This window comes from Tupaia chinensis, unplaced genomic scaffold (genome assembly GCF_000334495.1).
Source record: "Tupaia chinensis unplaced genomic scaffold, TupChi_1.0 Scaffold000423_1, whole genome shotgun sequence".
Classification (NCBI taxonomy): Eukaryota; Metazoa; Chordata; class Mammalia; order Scandentia; family Tupaiidae; genus Tupaia; species Tupaia belangeri.
Genome location: NW_006159928.1, coordinates 5,630,290 through 5,651,502, shown reverse-complemented (window position 1 = coordinate 5,651,502; position 21,213 = coordinate 5,630,290). Strand labels below are relative to the sequence as shown.

The following is a 21,213-nucleotide window of genomic DNA, read 5'->3' as shown; positions in this document are numbered from 1 at the left end:
ATATTTATAATAGAAATGAAAAGGACTGTGGTTTGCATGTGTAAATTGAGAAGTTAACTTTTCAATAGCCTGTTTCTCCCTGCATTGTTCTCAGGGCCATCCCGCACCCCTCACCTTCAAAAAAAGAAAGTAAGGACAGTAAACAGCAGTCAGACCTCAGTTTACCCCAGAGCAGTCTCTCTAGTTATACTGAGAAATGTTACTAGAAAATAAAGGAGGGAGGGACCAGCAGGTGGCATAGTGGTTAAGGCAATGGACTTCCACATGGTCAACTGTGGTTCGAGTCCCGGACCCAGCAACTTGAAAACCACACTGGGCACGTGTGTATGCCCAGAATTTCAGGAGGAGAATGGGGAAGGGATTGCCCTGTGACTATTCCTCCCTAAGAAGAGATTTCTCACTTTCCCGCTCACTTTTCCCCCCTCACATGACCCCTACCTCCACATGTACCCTACTTCCCCAAAACAAAAAAATTTTGAAAAAGGAAGGAGGGAAAGCACCTTTTTCTAAGTCTGAAGACTAATCTAGTGTCAGTAGCTAACACTGTATTTTACTATTACCAGTAACTCTTTAAAGTCTGGATATTGCTTATTTTTGTAAAAGGTCCGTATTTTTTTAAATTATTATTTTTTAATTTGATGAGAGAGAAATAGAAAGGGAAAGCAAGCTGTCAAATCCAGGACTCAAACCACCTTTGGTCCTGTGGGGGTCCAGCACCTTAACTACCACGCCACCTGCCAACCTCACAGGTCCATTTTAACAATCAAGTATTTTGTCATTTTTTTAAACTTTGGCACTAATAGAAGGTGCTGTTAGCCCTCAAAACAGAAGTTCCTTTATTTCTTCTGTTACTTGAGAAAAAGTTTTACCACAAAGTTCTAGTAATGCTAAGTCCCTAAGTTCTAACAACGCTAAGTCCCCACCAATCAACTTGGAAACACCTAAATGTTTTTCCTAGAAAAAGTGACCAAGCATCAGTTTTATCTGACAACCATTAGAATACATCAGATTGCAAAACTATACATTTCTAGACTTCACAAGAACCATGGCAAAGGTGCAGAGGTTCCGCAAGCCGGCCAGGGGATGCAGCCATAGCTGCAACTGCAGTCTCCAACGAGGGCAGTGGCCCTGACGTGAACATCTGCTCCCCAAAACACCCGACAGCAAACACAGGATGTGCAGAAAATTCACCTTCTCGATCGTTCTCCATTTCTGGTTTTAAGATCACATAGCTTTTTTCTTTTTCTTTTTCTTTCTTTTTTTTTTTTTTTTTTTTTTTCTATAGGGTGCATGTTTGCCAAAGAGAGAGAGAGAAGAAGAAGAGAGAGAGGTGAGAAATCACTACCGCCACCACCATCCACCCCCAGGATGGCCACCCTACAATCCCTTCTTAACTCTCAGGATTTGGGGTGCACACAAACACACACACACACACACACACACACACACACCCAGCATGTTTTCTAAACCACAGAGTCTGAGATTCGAAAAGCCATCAGCCATGTGGGATCCAGCGACCTTAACCACCATGCCAACTGCTGGTGTCACACATAGCATTATTTAACCTATCATCACCCTAAATTCACTTTCATAAAAACAACAGAGAGGCTCAATCCATAGGATTTCTATTTGCACATTCCATATTATTTTGTGAGGCAACAAATGACAGAAAACATGGGAATTTAGGTAAAAGAACAAATTCCCAGAGTGTTAAGGTTGATATAACTAGAGTGCATTGTACTGGTCATCGATATTAGAACAACAGGAACAGGAAGTGTCTTCGCAATCTGTCCTGTATTCAACACCTACTGTGAAAAACACTGGGGAATGGGGACAGTGGGTTGGGAGGCATGGCCGGCACTGCGACTGCAGTCCTGCTAGAGAAAATAACACTACAAGAGCTCAGAAAACTGCAGGACCGAGGTGACAAGCGGAGAAAAGAGCAGAGAAAAGGAAGATTGTTTTCTATCACATCTTTCCATACTACTTCTTTATTAAAATCATGCTAAAACTCCATGTTTTACTTTGATAAAAATTCAAGAGGTGGGGCCAACAGGTGGCATGATGGTTAAGGCACTGGACTCCCACATGGCCAACTGTGGGTCAAGTTCCAGATCTGGTGGCTTGCTTTGTCACTTTCCCTCTCTCTGTTTCTCTCTAGTGAGTGCATGTACCCTATAGCAATTTTTTTTTGAGAGAGAGAGATTTCGCTATAGGGTGCGTGCACTTGCCAGAGAGACAGAAAACAAGAAATCACCTCCCTGGTGGATGGCCATACTGCAATCCCTTCTCCTCCATTCTCCTCTTGAGATTTTTGGACATGCATGCATACATGCCCTGTGTGAGTTTTAAGCTGCCAGGTCCAGGACGCAAACCACGGTTGACTATGGGGGGAGTCCAGCAACGTAACCATTATGCCATCTGCTGGTCCCTGCAAATTTTAAAATAATAATAGTACATAAATAAAACTAATAAATAATTTTTTAAAAAAAAGTTTAAGAGGTAAATAACAATAGCAATGGGAAGAAAGGGACAGATGTGGAAGAACTCTCATCCTGCCAGACACCTGGCAGGGGAAATAGGGTGCATTCAGACCCCCTCCCTCTACTTTATGCCCAAATCTACTTCCAAATGTACTCTGTCCCTAGAATCTCCCACAAATTTCTCCTCTTCTTCCTCTCCATCACTGCCTTGAACTGTAATGATCTCCTCACCCATCACCTTTTCCTAGTGCGTAAGTCCAGGCCTTTTAAATTTCCTCCCAACGTTTCTTTATTTCTTCCATGAGAGAGAGAGAGAGACAGAGAGAGGAACAGAGAGGTAGCGCCCTTGACAGGGTCTTGATGATGCAATCCACCCCAGCGTCAGCCAGCCCTGGATTACTGACATGTGTCAGTACTGACATGTGTGACTGGTGTACTTAGGGAGGTCTCCTGATGCAAACTTTGCACTTCCCAAGTGGGTCAGCCGTGTAAGGTCACGTTTTCCTGCTGCCCACTATCATACCCTGTGGATTCTGACCTTTACTATGAACCCCTTCTCAGAGTGATATGCTTCAATCATAGAACAAAATACAAAAGATAAGATTATATTAAAATGTCATATCAAGACCAGCAGATGGCATAATGGTTACATTGCTAGACTCTCACATAGTCGACTGTGGTTCAAGTCCCAGACTTGGCAGCTTAAACTCACGGGTGCATGTGCATGTGTGCCTAAGATCCCAAGAGGAGAATGGAAGAGAAGGGACTATGGCAGAGCCATCCCCCTGGGGAGTGACTTCTCACTTTCTGTCTGTCTCTCTCTGGCAAACACACATGCCCTATAGTAAAAAACCTCTCTCTCAAAAAAAAAGTAAATATCCAAATTATTTTTTTAATTGTAACATATGTGCTTCTTTATTAATAATTAGCTAACAAAATAGAGAAATATTTCTAGTATCTATAATAATTTCAGTTTAGTGATAAATGTAAAAGAGATTTTGAAGTATCTACAACTCTAAGATGATATCAACATACCAGATTCCCATAGGGAATAGTCTCATCTTTGGCTAATTCTCCTGAAACCTGTTGCCTAAATTCATGTCTGAGGGCACGACTAAATTTCAGTTAGAAGATAGTGACAATGACAATATAATTATTTCCTATCCAAGCTCACAGATCCCAACCACTGTATCTATGGATTACATGCCAAGTCCAGGGAGAGAGTTAAGAACCCTTGATCCGGGGTCATGTCCCTCCAGAGCAGCCTCTCCACTGCCACCAGATCTGATCCTGCCATTCTTTTGCTCTAAAGCCTTCCAATGCTCCCTCACTTCCTAGGTGAAAAACAAGCTTGTCCTAAAGGCAGGCAAAGCCTTAGTGCTCTGCTCCCTGCTCACTACCTCAGGCTGATTGCCTGATGCTTTCCTCTCTTGCATTTGAAGCTCTGCTCACAGTAGAACTTTGGAACAAACCATGTTCTCCCAACCTCCATGATGCCAGTCTGCTTGGTTGCAGCTGTCTTCCCGGCTTGTCAGCCAGGCCAACTCACTCTTTATGATCTCATTCAGGCCAAAAGCTTCCTCTTCTCTGATGCCTTCCTTGATTCCCTCAAGTGGGCCTAGGTATTTTTTCTCCACTTCTGCTAACTTCTTTATTTTTTTTTTTGAGAGGATTTTGCTATAGGGTGCATGTGCTCGACAGAAAGACAGAGAGACAGAAAGTGAGAAATCACCCTCCAGGGGGGATGGCCATGCCACAATCCCTTCTCCTCCATTCTCCTCTCGGAATCTTGGGCACACACGCACACGCACCAGGTGTGAATTTAAGCCACTGGGTCTGGGACTCGAACCACGGTTGACTACATGGGAGTCCAGCGACATAGCCATTACGCCAACTGCTGGTTGCGCACATCTGCTGCCTTTTGTACATCCCTCCTTTATAGCCATTATCTAGTTGTACCATCGTCGCTGGCATGTGTGTCTGCTACACCATCTCCTCGAGGGCAGGGACTGTGCTTTTTAACTTTCCCTTGGACCTTCCATCACACCTGGCACAAGGAGATGCTCAGTAAATACTTGTTAGAAGAGGGGCTCTACTGTGATGCAGCAGTAAATGTCCTACTCCAAGGAGCTGACCCACATGAGAAGGTTTAGGTTTGCATCCAGAAACCTCCCTAAGTATACCAGGCATGTGTGTGCCCATGATGCAGGGCTGGCTGGTGTTGGGTGGATCACAGTGTTAAGGCCCTACTGGGGGTGCTGTCTGTCTCTCTCTTCCTCTGTCTTATCCACTCATAGGAATAAATAGTATACACACACACACTTCTATATATTTAACTTGCCAGAGGCACATGCACTTGCCAACAAGAGACAAAAAGGGGGAGGGAATGTGAGGAAGCAACCCCATTAGGGGACTTCACACGGAAATTCTTTCCCTCGATTTCTCCCTTATTTTGGGGTTTTTAGGCATCCAAGCACTCACCCAGCATGTTTTTCAGGCTGCTGGGTCCATGACCCAAACCACATAGTCAGCAGTGTGGGATCCAGCTACCTTAACCACCACACCACAGGCTGGCCCCAAAATATATTTGCTGAATGATTAAGTGAAGAAATGGCTGGCTGGCTGACTGGATGTATGCATAGGGGAAGAACAAATAAATAAAGGAAAGAAAAACAAAGAGGGAGCAGTCAAAAACAGTGCAAAGTTTCAATCACGGATAACAAAAATCGAAGTGGAAAATGAAGAAACAACTGAATTGTCTTCAGTCAAGTTGTGCATTAAGTACATTTGCATGTTCTTCTTTTTTTTCCAAACACAGTAAGTCATGAATGTAACAGAACATGACTGTCCATAAAAACACAGCATTTATTCTGGTATTCTGATGAGACAGAAATGTGCTCTAGGAAAAGACTCCAACTTTGAAACAGGCCGCCTGTGAAAACGGGGTTTACGGAACAGTTGTCTGAACTGAGAATGCAGTTCCCCTGTGAGGTGATTAGATACCTAATTTGTCACCCAGAAGTCCATTCAATTTGTAACATTCCTGACAGGCTTCATGTCTGAAAGGAAATTGGTAGACAATCCTATTCAGTACTACTGCAATATAGTTAAGTAAGCAGAAAACGGTAAACAACTGACGCGAACATTAACATAATTTATTACCTTGAACACTGACACTGAGAAGAGCAAGCAAGGAAGCCCACAGTGACGTTTATGAAGATCAGAAGGAACATCTGGTTATTCAGAAGCTTGTGAGGTTGGTAGCCTTAGGTCTTTCATGTACACAAATTTACTTTGAGACGGAAGACGCTTTTTTTTTTTTAACTCCTAAATCACACAAAGAAAAGAGGGACATTATTTTGCAATGCTGGAAACAATTTTGGAAGACAAAGTGGAAGGAGGAAAGGAATTAAAGAGGCTATGTGTGTCCTATGATGTTTACCTGAGGTCAGGTTAGCCAAATTAGGGAGAGAAGAAAAAAGAAGGAAGCAGGATATACATGGCATAGTAGTTATTACTGCCGTTCACCAAATATTTGTTTTATTCCTTGTGAGCACAAGGGACGTATGTACTTGCCCACCCCTTCTTGTTGGGTAGGACCATTTTACAGAGTTCTTGCGGTGAGTTGGGAGTAGAAGTAATAAGGCAGTTAAATGTCAAAAAGAGATCCTCTGGTTTCTCCTTTTCCCATTGGCTTAGCACCCTAGCAAATGCTTTTGAAGCTCTGGAGCTGCAGCTAGCCTGTACCCCAATACTGCACACTAATCGTATGCATAAATTGTAGTCACGTGGTTAATAGGAGAGTGAATAAATGCATGGGTTTTGGAATCAGAATGGCATGAATTCAAATCCCAGCTCTCACTCTTAAATCATTTAATCTTCTTAAGCATCAACTCTGAAGTGGAGATAAAAACAGAACCTACTTCAAAGGTTTGTTGGGAACACTCAGTGAAGTCATATTTCTGAAGCGTCAGTGCAATGGCAGGCATTACTAAACATTCTAGCTTTTTCCAGTCCCCTAGAAGCCCAAGAGTTGGTTTGATACCAAGTGCTTTCCTCACTGTTGGGCCTTGAACACAGCGAATCCCATGGCCCACCCAATGCAGCTTCGCACTGGATCTGCTTGAGAGCATTCAGTCAACCCCAGGCTCAGCAATGTACCTCTGCCTGTGACATCTATCTGCACACTCCACCTTCCTCCTTGGCTACCATTGGGGCTCAGAAAATAATACCCCAAAATACAGCACTTTGGCATATGAAGTACTGTGAACCAAAGAAGATGGGAAGGCCTCAGAAGCAGGCTTGAAAGCAAAGCTTCTTAGACCTTCTCTTGCCCTTCTACCTTCCACTCCTCTTTCTCCCTCAAGAGCAAGTCATAGAAACTAGAACCCTTCTCGCTTCAAGAAAGCCATAACCCCCACAAGAGCAAGGTCACCCTGTCTCCTTTCCCTTAAAGACCCTCATTCTGGGGACCAGCAGATAGTATAATGGCTCCATCGCTGGACCTCCACATAATTGACCACGATGCGAGTCCTAAACTCAGTGGCTTAGAACTCAGGCTGGGTGCATAAGGGTGTGTGCCCAAGATCCCAAGAAGAGAGTGGAGGAGAAGAGATTGCAGCATGGCCATCCCCCCTGGGGGGGAGCTTATTTCTTGCTTTCTCTCTTTCTGTCTCTCCAGCAGTGCATATACCCTACGGCAAAAATCTCTCTTAAAAAACAAAAACAAAAAAAGAGCCCTATCCTGGAGACGTCCACGTCCAGGAAGAGAAAATGGTATACAGACAGGCCTTGCTGGGTTTTCCTCCATCCGTCTATTGCATTAGATCTTACCCTTTTCCAATCACATTTCTACATGGTTGCTCATTCTTCAACTGACCTAAGCATTACAAGAGACAGTTTTCTCTGGGTCTTTGGGTCTTCATTTCTGAAGGCTCCTGTGTTGCATAAAACTTTTTTTTTTTTTTTTTTGCTATAGGGCGTGTGCGCTCCCCAGACAGACAGAGAGAGACAGAGAGATAGAAAGTGAGAAATCCCCCCCCAGGGAGGATGGCCATGCCACAATCCCTTCTCCTCCATTCTCCTCTTGGGATCTTGGGCACGCACGCACACACGGCCAGCGTGAGTTTAAGTCACCAGGTCCAAGACTCGAACCACGGTCGACTACATGGGAGTTCAGCGACATAGCCATTACACTAACTGCTGGTCCCAATATAAAACTTTGATTAAACAAATGTGTTATGTTTTTCTCTTGTTAACCTGTTTTTTGTTACAGGAGTGCCTACTGTGATCCTTGGGATGGGTGAGGAAGGGTAAAATCCCTTTCTGCCCCTACGCTGTTAAGAGCAGAAGCGTGTCCCCCTTTAAGACAGAGCTAGGAAAATCCAAACATCTAAGATGGATAGACTGGGGCAGGATGATTCATGCTCAAGATTCCTTTAATTTTATCAAAGAATCTAAGAATTTGCTTAGTATGTTACAGGTTTTTCTTTTTTTCTTTCAGTTTTACTATAGGGCAGTGCATTCACCAGAGACATGGAGAGAAACAGAAAAAGGGAAAGTGAGAAATCACTTCCCAGGGGGGAAGCCACACCACAATCCCTTCTCCTCCATTCTCTTCTCAGGATTTTGGGCACACCTCCCCATGCATCCAGCATATTTTCCAAGCTGCCAGGTCCAAGACTTGAACTACACACTTGACCATGAGGGATCCAGCCACTTTAACCACCATGCCACCGGACCTTGTTTTACATTTTTAAATATTTCTTCCATGAGACAGATACAGAAACAGAGACAGGCACTCACAACAGGGTCTTCATGCCTTGGTCTACCCCAGCCTCAGCCAAACTGATCATGCGTCCACATGCCTGGCATATCCAGAAAGGTCTCTGTAATGCAGAGGACCCTTCCATGGGGTTCAATTGCAATACCACTGTGACCATACCTGCTCCCCCCGCCCCCGCTTTTTATTCTAATTGAATTGTTTGACAGATAGTTAAACCTCAGTGACACCTTTGCCCATGAGAATCAATAAGGCATAAAAATAATCTATGTAAATGGGAAAAATAACTGCAAAGACATATACTTTGCCCACCATTTCCTGGGAGCACATCTGTTATACTGGTCAGGGAACAGAGAGAGGCAGCCCTCCTGGTCCCTCAATGATGAAAATTCATCCAGTGTTATTGTGACACTGGTCAGCATACATCAGAATCATGTCTCTCCATTTCCAACCAAGATCTAAAAACGCAAGTCCAAACTCTTTGACTATGGGGTAGTGTTCAAAGATCCACAGCTAGAAGAAAACACAAAATTCTTCTTTTTTAAAAAATGTATTTAATTTTACTTATTATTATTATTTTTTAATTTGCTATAGGTCTCATGTACTCACCAGAGAACAAAAAAAAAAAAGAGAGAGGGAGAGAAAGTGAGAAAGCAAGCTGCCAGGTCTGGGACTCAAATCCTGATTGGTCATGTGTGAGTCCAGCACCTTAACCACCATGCCACCTGCCAGCCCCAGAAAACACAAAGTTCTTCCAACCAGAATGAAACTGACTCCAGCTGTGGAAAAGTCTGACGTTAAGAAGGAAGTTATTATCTATTTAAAATAGTTGAGATTATATTATGTCATAAAGGTAGACCCTGTCCTACAATTGACGTCTAAACCAAAGCTCCACAGAAATACCTGTGGAGCTTGCCCTCCCCCTACCCACTGCCACCCAGGGCGCAGTCACATCTGGGAGGGGCAGGAACTCATGCCGTCTCCAAGCTCTTCATCTTGCAGATGAGATCATGGAAGCCCCAAGAGATTTGCTGTTTGGCCCAAGGACAACCAACCAGAAGTTGAGCCTAAGTTTTCCAACTCCTAATTCAGTGTTGGTCCCACTACGCCACCACTCCCTCCTTTCCTGAGAACGGAGTCTGTGCTAGGCCCAAAGCACCAAACTCCAGGACAAATCTGAGCCTGCAGACAAAGAAGGGTGAGCAACACCTGCCCCCCTCTCCAGTATTACAAGCAACTACCTCCTTCCTTCCCACTCAACTCCCACTCCTCCAATCTCAGCCTCACTGTCACTTCCTTCTAAGCCACTTTCCAAAAGGCCTCCAGAAGGATAATATCAAACACAAGCCTAGTTCAGAAACTCTCCCATTTAAAAAGCTTTTATCTGCCCCCACTAACCACAGGGTATATTCCAAGATTTAAAGTAAGGCCTGAAAGACCAGCCCAACTCACCCTCAACACCACTCACAAGCCCCTCCTCTACCCTGTCCTCAACCTCTCAGTCAGAAGACCTTCTCAGACTGGGTCTGGCTCATTAATACTCAGACACAGGTATCCTCCTCCAAAGTCTTCTCTAATCCCTCAAGGCAGGTTCCTGGGACCTGGCCCACAAGGTGACTGTTACTGATTAATGTCAGGGCACAGAGCAAGGCAGCCCTGCGTTTTACAACAAATTACAGTAGTTATATCTTCTGTACAACATGGTACCTCGGGAAGCAGAACCTGGGTTTAAATCATGGCTTCTCTACTTACTGGGCAGGATATTTTACCCCATTCAAGCTTCTGTGTCATTTTTAATAAATGTGGGTAACACATACCTCACCAGGTTGTGAAGATTAAATAGCATAGAACATGGAATATATTAGATAGTTTAATAAGTGCTAGCCCCTCTCCTTTCTGTCTCTTCCCATCGGATACAAGAGCTCACTAATGCAAAAACATGCTTTACTTTGCTTAGTCCTGTTGAGTAATAGAGCAAGCACTTAGCAAATGTTGGCAGAGAGAGGGAGGTGTGGAGAGAGGCAATTGAAAAAAAAATAATAAACCACGGTGTGACTTTTAGATGCATGCAAAAATATGCTTTTGCGAGCTACTCTAGCAGGGCTATTAGTTGAGACAGAAAGGAGGGAGACAAGGAGGTAGGAAGTTAATGAAATAATGAATGAAAATAGAAGCAACAAAGGAACTCTGGTTTATTGCCACTACAAGCGCTGCTGGCTGTCTGAGAACCTCCAGTCCTTCCCTACTAGTAAGTGGAAAGTCATCTACTGATGCTGCAGAATAACTGGAAAAAGATGTGCAATCAAGATTGTCTGACCCTCCAGCAGAAGGCAATGTACCCCAAAAGAGGATTAATCACACTTCCCCAAAAAATGTGTTGTTCAAATTGCACCTTCTGGGACCAGCAGTTAGCATAATGGCCATGTCACTGAACTCCCATGTACTCGACCGCAGTTCGCATCCTGGACCCAGTGGCTTAAACTCACGCCGGGCGCGTGTGCGTTTGTGCCCAAGATCCCAAGGAGAATGGAGAAGGGATTGCAGCGTGGCCATCCTCCCTCCGGGGGGTGATTTCTCACTTCCTGTCTCTCAGTTTCTTTCTGTCTTTCTGGTGAGTGTACGCACCCTGTAACAAAAACCTCTTTAAAAAAAAAATTGCACCTTCTAACCCTGCTCTAAGCACTGGGCTTGGTACAAAGGAGGATGCAAATACATTGATTTTACCCTAGTCAGGTCTCAGTTATGAGGACACTGTACCTGGATCAGTGCTATGCTGATAAACCAATGATCTAGGGGTGAAAAGCTTTGATTGGTAGCACTGCCAATTTCTGTAGTGTAAATACTCCCACCATGGCTTATTTCAATCCTCTAGGAATTTGCCCATAATGATTTAGCACACAAAATCAGAGTATGTAACAACTGGTTTTTAGGAGCCCTGGTGTATCACTGACAGCCCAGCCCCATTTTATCACCTTTGATATCTTTTTAATCACTTTATTGCTTATTAACATTCTTATCAAGTGATGGACAATAAAAGTAAATTGAGAGAGTGGAACCAGCAGTTGGCATAATGGCTATGTCGCTGGACTCCCATGGAGTTGACCACAGTTCAAGTCCCGGACCTGGTGGCTTAAACTCATGCCAGACATGTGTACGGGCGTGCCCAAGATCACAAGGGGAGAATGGAGGAGAAGGGATTCTGGTGTGGCCATCCCCCCTGGGGGGTGATTTCTCGCTTTCTGTCTCTCTGTCTCTCTCTGGTGAGCGCACGCGCCCTATAGCAAAAACTTCTCCCAAAAGAAGTAAATAGAGAGAATAGAGTAACAACTGATTTTTCTGCCAGTGGTTCTAACAAAGGAGACTGACTGAATGGGGAAGAAATCAGATCAATTGGCTAGATGTGTTTAAGGGTTTCAACTGTCCCCACTTTCTCTTCCCTTACTACTACAGATAACGGACAGATTTTCTAATCAAATATGCACAAATGCACAAATAACGGCTACAACCTAGAAATAAAAATGAAGAGAAAAAATCCTATGCTGGAAGCCCTAAGAACAGTCAGATTCATCAAGATGGCAGAAGAGAAGTGAGCAAGGAAAATCAAACGACTTCTCTGGGTAGAAACAACATGGGGAAAATATGTTTCTGAGTGTTAGAGATCACAGCGGCACTCTGGACCAAAACCTAAACAGGAAAAAGGAAACCAAACTAACAGAAGGGAAAAAAGCATTAACAGAAAAGTAAATTTTTAATCTTAACACTATTAGAACCTGGGGAGACATGGGACCAGCAGTTAGCTAATGGCTATGTCACCAGACTCCCATGTAGTCGACCGCGGTTCGCGTCCTGGACCCAGTGGCTTAAACTCACGCCAGGAGCATGTGCATGTGTGCCCAAGATCCCGAGAGGAGAATGGAGGAGAAGGGATTGCAGCGTGACCATCCCCCCCAAGGGTGATTTCTTGCTTTCTGTCTCTCTGTCTCTGGCGAGCGCACGTGCCCTATAGCAAAAACCTCTCCAAAAAAAAAGAAAAAGAAACTGGAGAGACTTAAGAAAATTTTATGAAGTTCTATGAAAAAAAAAAAGGAGGGGACCAGCAGGTGACATGGTGATTAAGGTGCTGGACACTCCCACATGGCCGACCATGGTTTGAGTCCTGGGCCTGGTGGCTTGCTTTCTCACTTTCTGCCTCTCTCTGTGTGTGTCTGTCTCTGGCCAAAATAAAATAAATGAATGAATAAATAAAATTTAATAAATAATTTTTAAAAAAAAAGAAGGGAGGAAGCCCCTCCCCCCATAGTGAGAGCGCTCCTTGGCAGGCATTTATGCTTAGCTAGAAGAGGAAGAGCTAGCAGTCATCCCTCCTCACTAGGATGCTGGCTTGCCTCGGCCTTCTCTCTGTACCTAACAGAAGCAAAGCCACACGAGTAACATATCACAACACGTGCTCCTAATGTAGGTCACGTCAGAGTTGCTGTAAGTTAAAGTTGTACTGTAGTTCAAAGTGAAAATGGTCTGGAGAGCAGTTCTATTTTTATGGCTCAGGAACTCTTTGGAAGTGAGTCCCACTTTCTGTGACAGCACTTGGCTGATCCAGCCTCCCTTGTTGACAAAGCCCAGGAAGGGGTAGGACTACCTAGCTTTCACCCCCCGCCCAACGCACACACACACTTCAACTTACTCACTCTCTAGGCACTGGGAAGTCCAGGACCCTAAGAGTGACCTTAGCAAGAGATGTTACTGTACCTTAGTAATAACAGTAAATGAAACCTGAATCCAGTCACATAAAGGGCAAGTTAGAAAAGTCAAAATGTGAATGAGAGTACAAGAAAAATATGCAGACATAGAAGGGAAACAAAACTATCACAGAACCATTCTTCTCTGTGGACAAGCATTACTTCAGGAATGGAGGGCTTTGCAGGCTGTTCAAGTGGAATGAAACATAGTAGTAAAAAAGGAGTTTCTGATACAGTCAGATATGTACATAACCAAACTGTAGCATTTGAGGTTGGCTACTATAGTTTCCAAACCTGAAGGGAATCAGAGAGACAAAGAGATCTAATTTTAGGGTATTTTAAATCACTGAGTTATCCAACTCAAGAAAATAATTATTCTCATTTACTAGAATACAATGTAGCCAGAAGAGCCAGTGGGCAGATGAGTTAAAAAGGCAACTTTATGATACAAAAGGGAGAAAATAAGGCTGGAACTGACCATGCATTATGCCCATGGGGCAGACAAAGCAAGAAGGGACTCCACCACGGGTGAGGAAGAGAAGGTGAGCTGTCGCCAATTTCGATAGCTGGGCATGAGTGACATCTGGCAGAGGCAGAAATGAGCTCATCAAACAGCACAGATGGGAGGTCTGGGATTTTTAAAAGGCAAATAGGTCAGCAATGTTAATGGAATTAAAACTGACGCAAAACTCTTCTGTGGATCAAGACATTGTGAAACCCAGGAGAAGCTGATTCTTCAGAGTGGAGTGGCGGGAGCCAAAGGCTGGAACTGTCCCAAGTGGTATTGCAAAGGCCTGGTTTCTGGATTTCAGAGGAAGAAAATGAAATGTGAAGATACCTGTATGGCTTACAAGGGAGCAAAGAGTACTGACAAATGAATAAAGGCCAGGAGTGGGCGGCTTTTACCTATACTAAGCCTAAGATTCAAATGTCTGCATTCGAATACTAACTGTCATTATTGGTTGGGAGTGTGTGTGTGTGTGCACGCGCGCATGCACACGCTGAATCCCTCTGGATCTGAAAGTCATCTTCAGGAAAATGAAGGAATTAAAATGTATAATGTGAAAAGTGGTTTCAAGTTTTTAAAATTCTAAGAAGCTAAAAACTAGATGAGGAGAATACAGGTATCTTAGTAAATGAAAGGCCTAGGACAACATTCTTTTGCTCCAAAGGGTAGAAAAGAGACAGAGAGGCTTCAGCCCAGCTGGTAGACATAACCACAGCCACCCAGCAACCCCCAGTTACCCTGTGCCGAAACCCACAACCGAGAAGGGCATGGCCTGGTCTCAGGACATTCCATCCCTTGGATGATTTGATGACGTCTCTGTCTCCTACCCTTCTAGCAGGGTACAATTTTCTAAAAGCAGAGAATCTCCTTCCCAAGAAAACAAACACTCCAAACAACTGTCCCATTCTGTTACCTATTTGGGTTACATAATTACGATGAAGTCAAGACTTTCTACTGACACACGAAAAAAGAACTTTCAGCTCATAAAGCTGACTTTCTTTCTTTCCACTGTCCAAAGCTCTAAAAAAATCCCCAAGTCCCTAAAAGGCAGTCACCAGTGGCCACTGTAAAGGTCATGACAACCTGCACTGCCTCACCTCTGCTCCAAATCAAAATGCACAGCAAAACATTTTCAGTCAGTGGGGAATATACAGGTCCTGTTTATGATAGTCTTCCATGTCAACAGTAAGTATCCTCACAAACACCCCAAACTGCCCTGCATAGGGAGAGAACAATGGATATTTTTCTAGGCTCTGGTTTGGATAAGGTAGACTACGATACATCTTAATTTTTAATTTATTTAATTTTGCTATAGGGTGTGTACACTCACCAGAGACAGAGAAAGAGAGGAAAAGTGAGAAAGCAAAAGCACAGCCCTAGATAGGGGGGATGACCATGCCACAATCTCTTCTCCATTCTCCTCTTAGCATTTTAGGCATGCACACACACATACACATACCTGGTGTGTTTTTCAAGCCGCTGGGTCCAGGACCCAGATTTGTGCTCAAACCACACCATCAGCCAGGTAGGATCCAGCCACCTTAATCTTTATACCATCTGCTGGCCCTCTTAATTTTTTTCCTCCCACAAAGATTAAAATGAGGCTACCAATAATTTACCCCTGTTTATTTACCAGCCATCAAGTGAAATGGTAATAACCCACATCTGAAACCACCTGCCACCCTCCTAGTTATTAGGAGCTCCCCCTTTAGGAGCGTTCAGGGAAAAACCATCAGACCAAGCTGACCACAAACCCCCAGAACACAGCACCAATTAAAGCACCTATACTTCTCCATTGAGGCACCAGTAAGAAGGCTGAGGGTTCCTTCTACAGCCTGCTCGAAGGTGTTCATCTGGACTGACATCGACATCTGCACCTCCTATATACTGGCCTTTGCTCATTCCACCTTCGTCAAGATTAAATGAGATAATGCAGGTCAACTGCTGAGTAAGAACCTGGTACATATAAACTCAATAAAGGATGTCAGTACTTATAACCACAGAAAGGATCGTCTCCTGATGCATATCAACTTGCTTAGACTAGGGAAGAAATAGAAGGTCAGACTTCCAGGGCACAGTATCAGCCATGTCTTTGCAGTTCTCTCTCTTCCTCATCAATCACCTGCTTGTGATAACGCAGTCCCATAACTGACAAATAACAGCATTTGAAACAACAAGACTAGAAATGCAATAGACCTTTGGAGAAATTCCACCAAGCCCCTGGGCACAGATCATGTGGAAGTTTTGCCAGAAAAATCAAATAGTGGACGCATAGTGTCAATCAGAGGGAAAAGGTGACAAAGCCCAGAACATCCTAATGAAAAGCTTATTGTCCCATCATAGCTCAGGCCCTGAAAGCCTAGCTCTTCTTTAAATTCGAGGCCACAAGAAAACTTTCTTCCTAAGGCACCCCTCGCAACCCTGCGTTTGGTTCTGCTGTCCGAAAACGTACAGTATGTTGTCCTTCCAGGCACAAAACCATTTTTCAAGATTTTCATGGAAATAAAGTAAGTTATGCAGTAGGCAGGTTTAACTGTATTTACAACTCAATTTTCTGATTTATTTATACTCGAGGCACACATAAGATGAACCAGGTTAACCTTTCTGGTAATGTCCCGTAATATACGGCTATACATTACAGGAAATTAAAAAAAATGCAGCAAAATGAATAATGTCAGGACTTAGCAAAAGCAGGTACGTTTACAACAGTCGTGGGACGGTATAGCCAAAAATCAGTGGCCATAAAACACATCATTTTTATTTAGTATTACGCCTACGCAACTTGTGAAAGACCAGACTGTGTCACAGCTTTTGCAGATTCTGAACTGTGTTTCTGGACACACCGGAGGCATCAAGGTTACACCTATTCAGCTTGTGAAAGACCAGGCGACTCGGCAGTTTTTATCATTTCTGAACCATGCTTTCCAAAATGCAAAGGGCAGGTATGGCCCACAGTGGAGAGGAGGGTAAGTCCTGTTCTACCTCTTGCGGATCAGATCGTTGGGCTCATTTCACTCTGACTTAAGTTTTTACGGAACCCTCTGTCACCGAGACAGCACACATTTTCTGCAACTCAAAGTAATAAGCGCAACTTGTAAAAGTCAGGTTGTTTCTTTTTATTTAATACATTCTAGTCAAATAGTAACAGCAGTAAATAAACACTTTGAAAAACAGGCAGGCATCCCCCCTATATCTGGAAGAAAATTAAGTCAAGGTATTCTACATGGTAGAAGGGAGTCAACTGCTGATGTCCATGGTTAGACAATTTAAGGGCAACTTAAAACTTCGACAGCCATTTCCGAAAAGGTCAATGGCAACAGGTTGGGACACAGCTACTTGAAAGGGTAACATGTCTATATCTACATTGCTTTTTATTAACAGGGATTGAGTTGCACCTGTATAGCATGGCGTTCTTGTCTTTAGCCTTAAAGGAAAAGAGAAAGTCTTTTCCATTTGCACCAGTTTGAAAGAGTTCTGAAATAAGGCTCCCTTAAAATAGATTACTACAGTACTCATTCACACTGAAGAGAGTGCATACGTGTAGTAAAAAGACAAATACAGGATTTCATGGTCAACTTTTTTTTTGGTTGATTTGGTTAATTGCATAAAATGAGGACTAAATACTCACACGCATGATCTGTTTAACAAACTCCTAGGTACATCAGAATGCAAAAGGAACCTCAGGAAGGCCGGGCCGTCTTATCAAACACTCTTTCGGCCTTTACTCGGAACATCCTACCTTTAAGTGTAAAAGGATGGCCACAGGTCTTGGTCAGCCTTAGAAAGGGAAGCATCACTCAGGTGAAAATATCTGGGGGGACTTTCACTACCTAGCTGCCTCTTCAGGCATTTAGATTAGGTTGGCTTCCACTGTCTTTAGAAAGCATTCCGCAGAGCTAGCCAGAGCAGTCACTCAAGTTTTGGTTCTCTTGAACATAGCTGCATTCGGAGATGCTCTAAAGGAGGCGTGTTTAGAAAAAGAGAAACACTTACACCTGGAATTTATATTCTTCCAAGTAATCTTTAAGTCTTGTTGGTAACGGTAGTCCCCAGATGGTATGGGTGCATTTGTTAATGGTGAGTCTACAGAGATGCTGCAGAGGTGGGGCTGATGTGTAGAGCGGTTTGGTCAGGTAAAGGTGGACAGTGCCATTCCGGGGCGCTTCTGGGCCTGTCCGCTTATCCTTGCACATCTGCACATAGTAGTCGATCAGATGAACCACGCTGTCAAACTGTTTAAGCTTGGACTTGACGCAGATGATGGAATCCAACCTGAATTTCCCATCCTGATACTCGATCCGCAGATTCGTTGGTCCAGCTGATGTTTTAACAGAGATCGTTAGTAGGTAGTCTGAATGCGAACTATCTCTAATCAAGAAAGTTCCTTCGGGGGCCTCTTTTAATTTCTCTTTGGCTTCATTAACAGTCATACCTCCCCAGTACCATCCTGGGGATTTGTTCAAAAAGAAAAAGAAAGGAGGGTAAATAGTTACAATGAGAATTTGTAGTATAGGGCAAGTACTTGGCAATAGTTTTTCTAGCTCTTTAAAAAAGAAAAAAAAAGTATGTAAGTGAAAGTTTACCAGGATCTGCCACAAATATTTGGGTAGAAATTTAATTTTAAAAAAATTGAATCCATTTTATTTTACAAGCTGTGAATTAGCTTTTTTATTCCTCAATTACTTTCTGTAACTCTTCTTTAAACTATCTGAAGAGTTTCTTCTAACAAACCAAAAGAACACGTACAATATGACAGGCTGACAAAGCATGATGTTTTCCAAACAATTTAAGTGAAACCAATATTTCACTTAAATTTACAAATAAATCCAAAGTCATGCCCTTAAAAGAGTGGAGAGCCCAACTCCACTCAATCCCATAGAGTAAAACGAAGCAATTTTTGGATGATTGGTGTCCCCCTTCCCTTTTCAAAAAAAGAAAATCAGCTAATCACTGAATCTCTGGTCAAAGCCCCAGAAAGCACTCCAGCTCACTCGTTTCAAAAAGCACCATTCCAGTACAGTGGCTCCAGTCTGCTGCTTTGCTTACACCGCCTTTCCATTCGAAATGGGAGGTCCCAATTGATATTAGTAACTCCAGTTTACAATCTTCCTTGAATGCTTTTGAATTTTGCCCCCAGCCAAATCCAGCCATAACTGTTTGTACACCTCCCCACCCCCATTCTCCGTTTAATCGGCTTTGGGCCATCTCCTCGTCCATCCCGTTTTCAAAAAGTGACTCAAAGACATTCTACAGTTAAAATGTTTGAACTATGTGCTCCCTCTGGCCCCACCCCCAAATTTCTGGGCTACTTGCAACCTGCAGGTCCCCTCAGCCGGTGGTCCCCAGGAAAAACCAGAACCGCATGCCAGGGTACTTTGCTCTATCCCTCTCCCTGCTGCTACCAAAACTTTAATTTTGCTTCAAACACAAGTTTTTAGGGTCCACGTTTTAAAAGCCAAAATGACTTGCCAGATTCTTTCACCTTTTTTCTTAGATGCCGCAGAGGACCGCGAGTCGCGCAGAGTAGCTGCCCAGGAAAGAAGCCCTATGGCCGGGCGCGCAGCCGCTGGAAGCGCCACTCAGGGGCCTCGGCGCTCAGGGGCCTCGCCGCCTGCGCTCCCGCACCCGACACCTTCCCTCCCGACAAGCGGTCTGCCCCTGGATTTGGCCACCAAGATCCCGGGCTGGGCTGCAGCTGCGCCTCCGCCCGGGAGGCGGGTGTGACTGGGGCGCTGAGCGCTTCCAGTCTGAGCGCCCACCCCTCATTAGCCGCAGAAAAACCATAACGGTCCCAGCGCACCAAGAGGCTGGTTCCAAGCAGCCCGTCGCGCGCTCTCTGCCTTCCTCCAGGCCTCAGAGTCAAGAACAAGAACCACTTTCTTTTCGCATTCTCAAGGATCCAGGGCTGTGGGGGCATCCTCTGTCCCCCCCGCCCTGGAGCGGGGAATGAGAAGCTAGAGGACGCACTGCCAAAACGTCCTATGCCTTGGCCTCACTTCCCTGCGGCACTCCCCGCCAGCGCGCCCCCCAGCCGCGTCTTTGGGCAGACGCCCCTCCCGCACGCGTGGGGGCCCGGTCAGCTCCCTACCTGTTTGACTGAGCTCCCGCAGGGCCTTCCCCAGCCGCGCCGCCTCGGGGGACGGCTCCTCCGCTGACCCCTCGGCCCCCCACTGGCTCTGCGTCCCTTCCGAGCCATTCCCGGAGCGCTCCAGGCACCGCAGGGTCATGGGAGTAGGGTCACCGCGGTGAAGGCAGGTGGCCGCCGGCGCTGGGGTCAGAGAGGAGCTTGCGTCCTTCCTGGAAGTCAGTGGGAACCCCAAAACAAGTCCCTGCGGGACGTTGGAAATGGTGGCGGAGCGAAGAGGAATGGGGAGCTGCGGGTTCTAACTCCCCAGGTCCAGGAGAATGGATAGCAAAGTGCTCTGCAGACACGGTCACCCACGAATCTCCTGCAGAGAGAAAGTGGGGGCTGGGTCAGTCCTGGGTGACCCCTGCGGCTGGGGTAAGAGTGGCGGAGACCGAGACGTGGAAAATCCCGGGGACTCCGCCGCCTCTATGCTCCTGCACCATTTAACCCCAAGCATCCAGTTACCGCCCCGGCGCAGCTCTGGGGGACGGATGATGAGTGCAGGGATCCTAGACGCTACTTGGCCGAGGGCGGGGAGAGGGTGGGAGGGCAGGATGAGAGGGAACCCTGTCTTCCCGCCCAGCGCTCTCGCTGAAATCAGGCTGGCAGCCTTGGAACTCGCAAGGGCAAACAGTCACCTGCGGGTTCGGGGAATAGGTCCTGGTCAAGGACAAGTAGAAAACATTAAAGAGGAGAGAACATCCGCAATTCGACACTCTCCATCTCACACCCTGCGCAGCCCGAGGACCTCCGGGAGGAAGCACCCTGCACGAACCAGGTTCCCCGGATGTTGCCTCTCTCCCCTCCCCCCGCTCCCCAGTGAGGGCTCTGGGCAGGGGTCGGAGGCGCGGCGGGGCGGAGCGGCGGTCTCTCGGGGCCCCGATGACTGCTGCCTCTGTGGCCGCCGCCGGCGCTGTCGAGGAATCGGCCGGAGCGCTCAGCCCTCGCTGGAGCTCCGAGCCGCAGCTGCAGCGGAGCCCGCGGCCGCGAGCGTGGCGGGACTTGCAAACAATGAACGCCGGGCCCTTACCTCGGCCGCAGCCGCTGCTGCCGCCGCCGCCTCCACACCAAGCAGCCTCCCCAGCGGACATGGGGCGGGGAAGCCGGGTGGGGCCCGGGAGAGGAGGGGTGTCTGCCCAGTTCCCCTGTTGACGTTTAATTTGGGAACGAGATGCCTGGGGACGCGACCAGCCTTGCGCTCGGTGGAGGCGGCCAGAGTTCTCTGAGCAAAGGGCAGACAAAAGCCCCGGGGATCATCGCCTCGACCCCTCCCTGGGCTCCAACACCCTCACCGGGACAGCGCCCGGGTTTCCCTCCGGCTGCGACCTAGAGGTGGAAGAAGAGGCAGGGAGAAAGGAGCGAGGGCGGGAGGCAGGCCGGTGGGGAGGGGGGGTGGTCAGGTTACTAGGATTCTTAATTTGGATGGCGGTTTAGGGGCAAAAAAACAACTCGGGAGACTTTCCTACGCCAAGAAGGAACCGGAGAAAGCAAACGGTAGCGCCCGGCCGTGGAGCGAAGCCGGGGCTAGGACTCTCTCCCCCCCGGGCGGCTCCGAACTGCGGAAGCCGAGGCCGCGC

General features: G+C 45.8%; 1 protein-coding gene across 3 annotated transcripts in view; it reads right to left on the bottom strand.

The window, feature by feature from the left end:
• CRADD (CARD and death domain containing adaptor protein) overlaps positions 1 to 21,205 on the bottom strand; it is a 334,868-nt gene extending 313,663 nt beyond the window's left edge. Inside the window, exons 1-2 of one of the 3 annotated variants that reach the window (XM_027774337.1) lie at positions 20,667 to 21,205; positions 19,598 to 19,958 (exon numbers count right to left, since the gene is read on the bottom strand). In XM_027774337.1, the coding sequence (XP_027630138.1) occupies positions 19,598 to 19,705 (108 nt within the window). In that variant the 5' untranslated portion in view covers positions 19,706 to 19,958; positions 20,667 to 21,205. Of the gene's footprint in view, positions 1 to 19,597; positions 20,240 to 20,274; positions 20,581 to 20,666 lie in introns of those variants that run through there. The other 2 variants (XM_027774338.1, XM_027774336.1) reach the window with 2 other exon arrangements.
• Between the last annotated feature and the right edge of the window lie 8 nt (positions 21,206 to 21,213).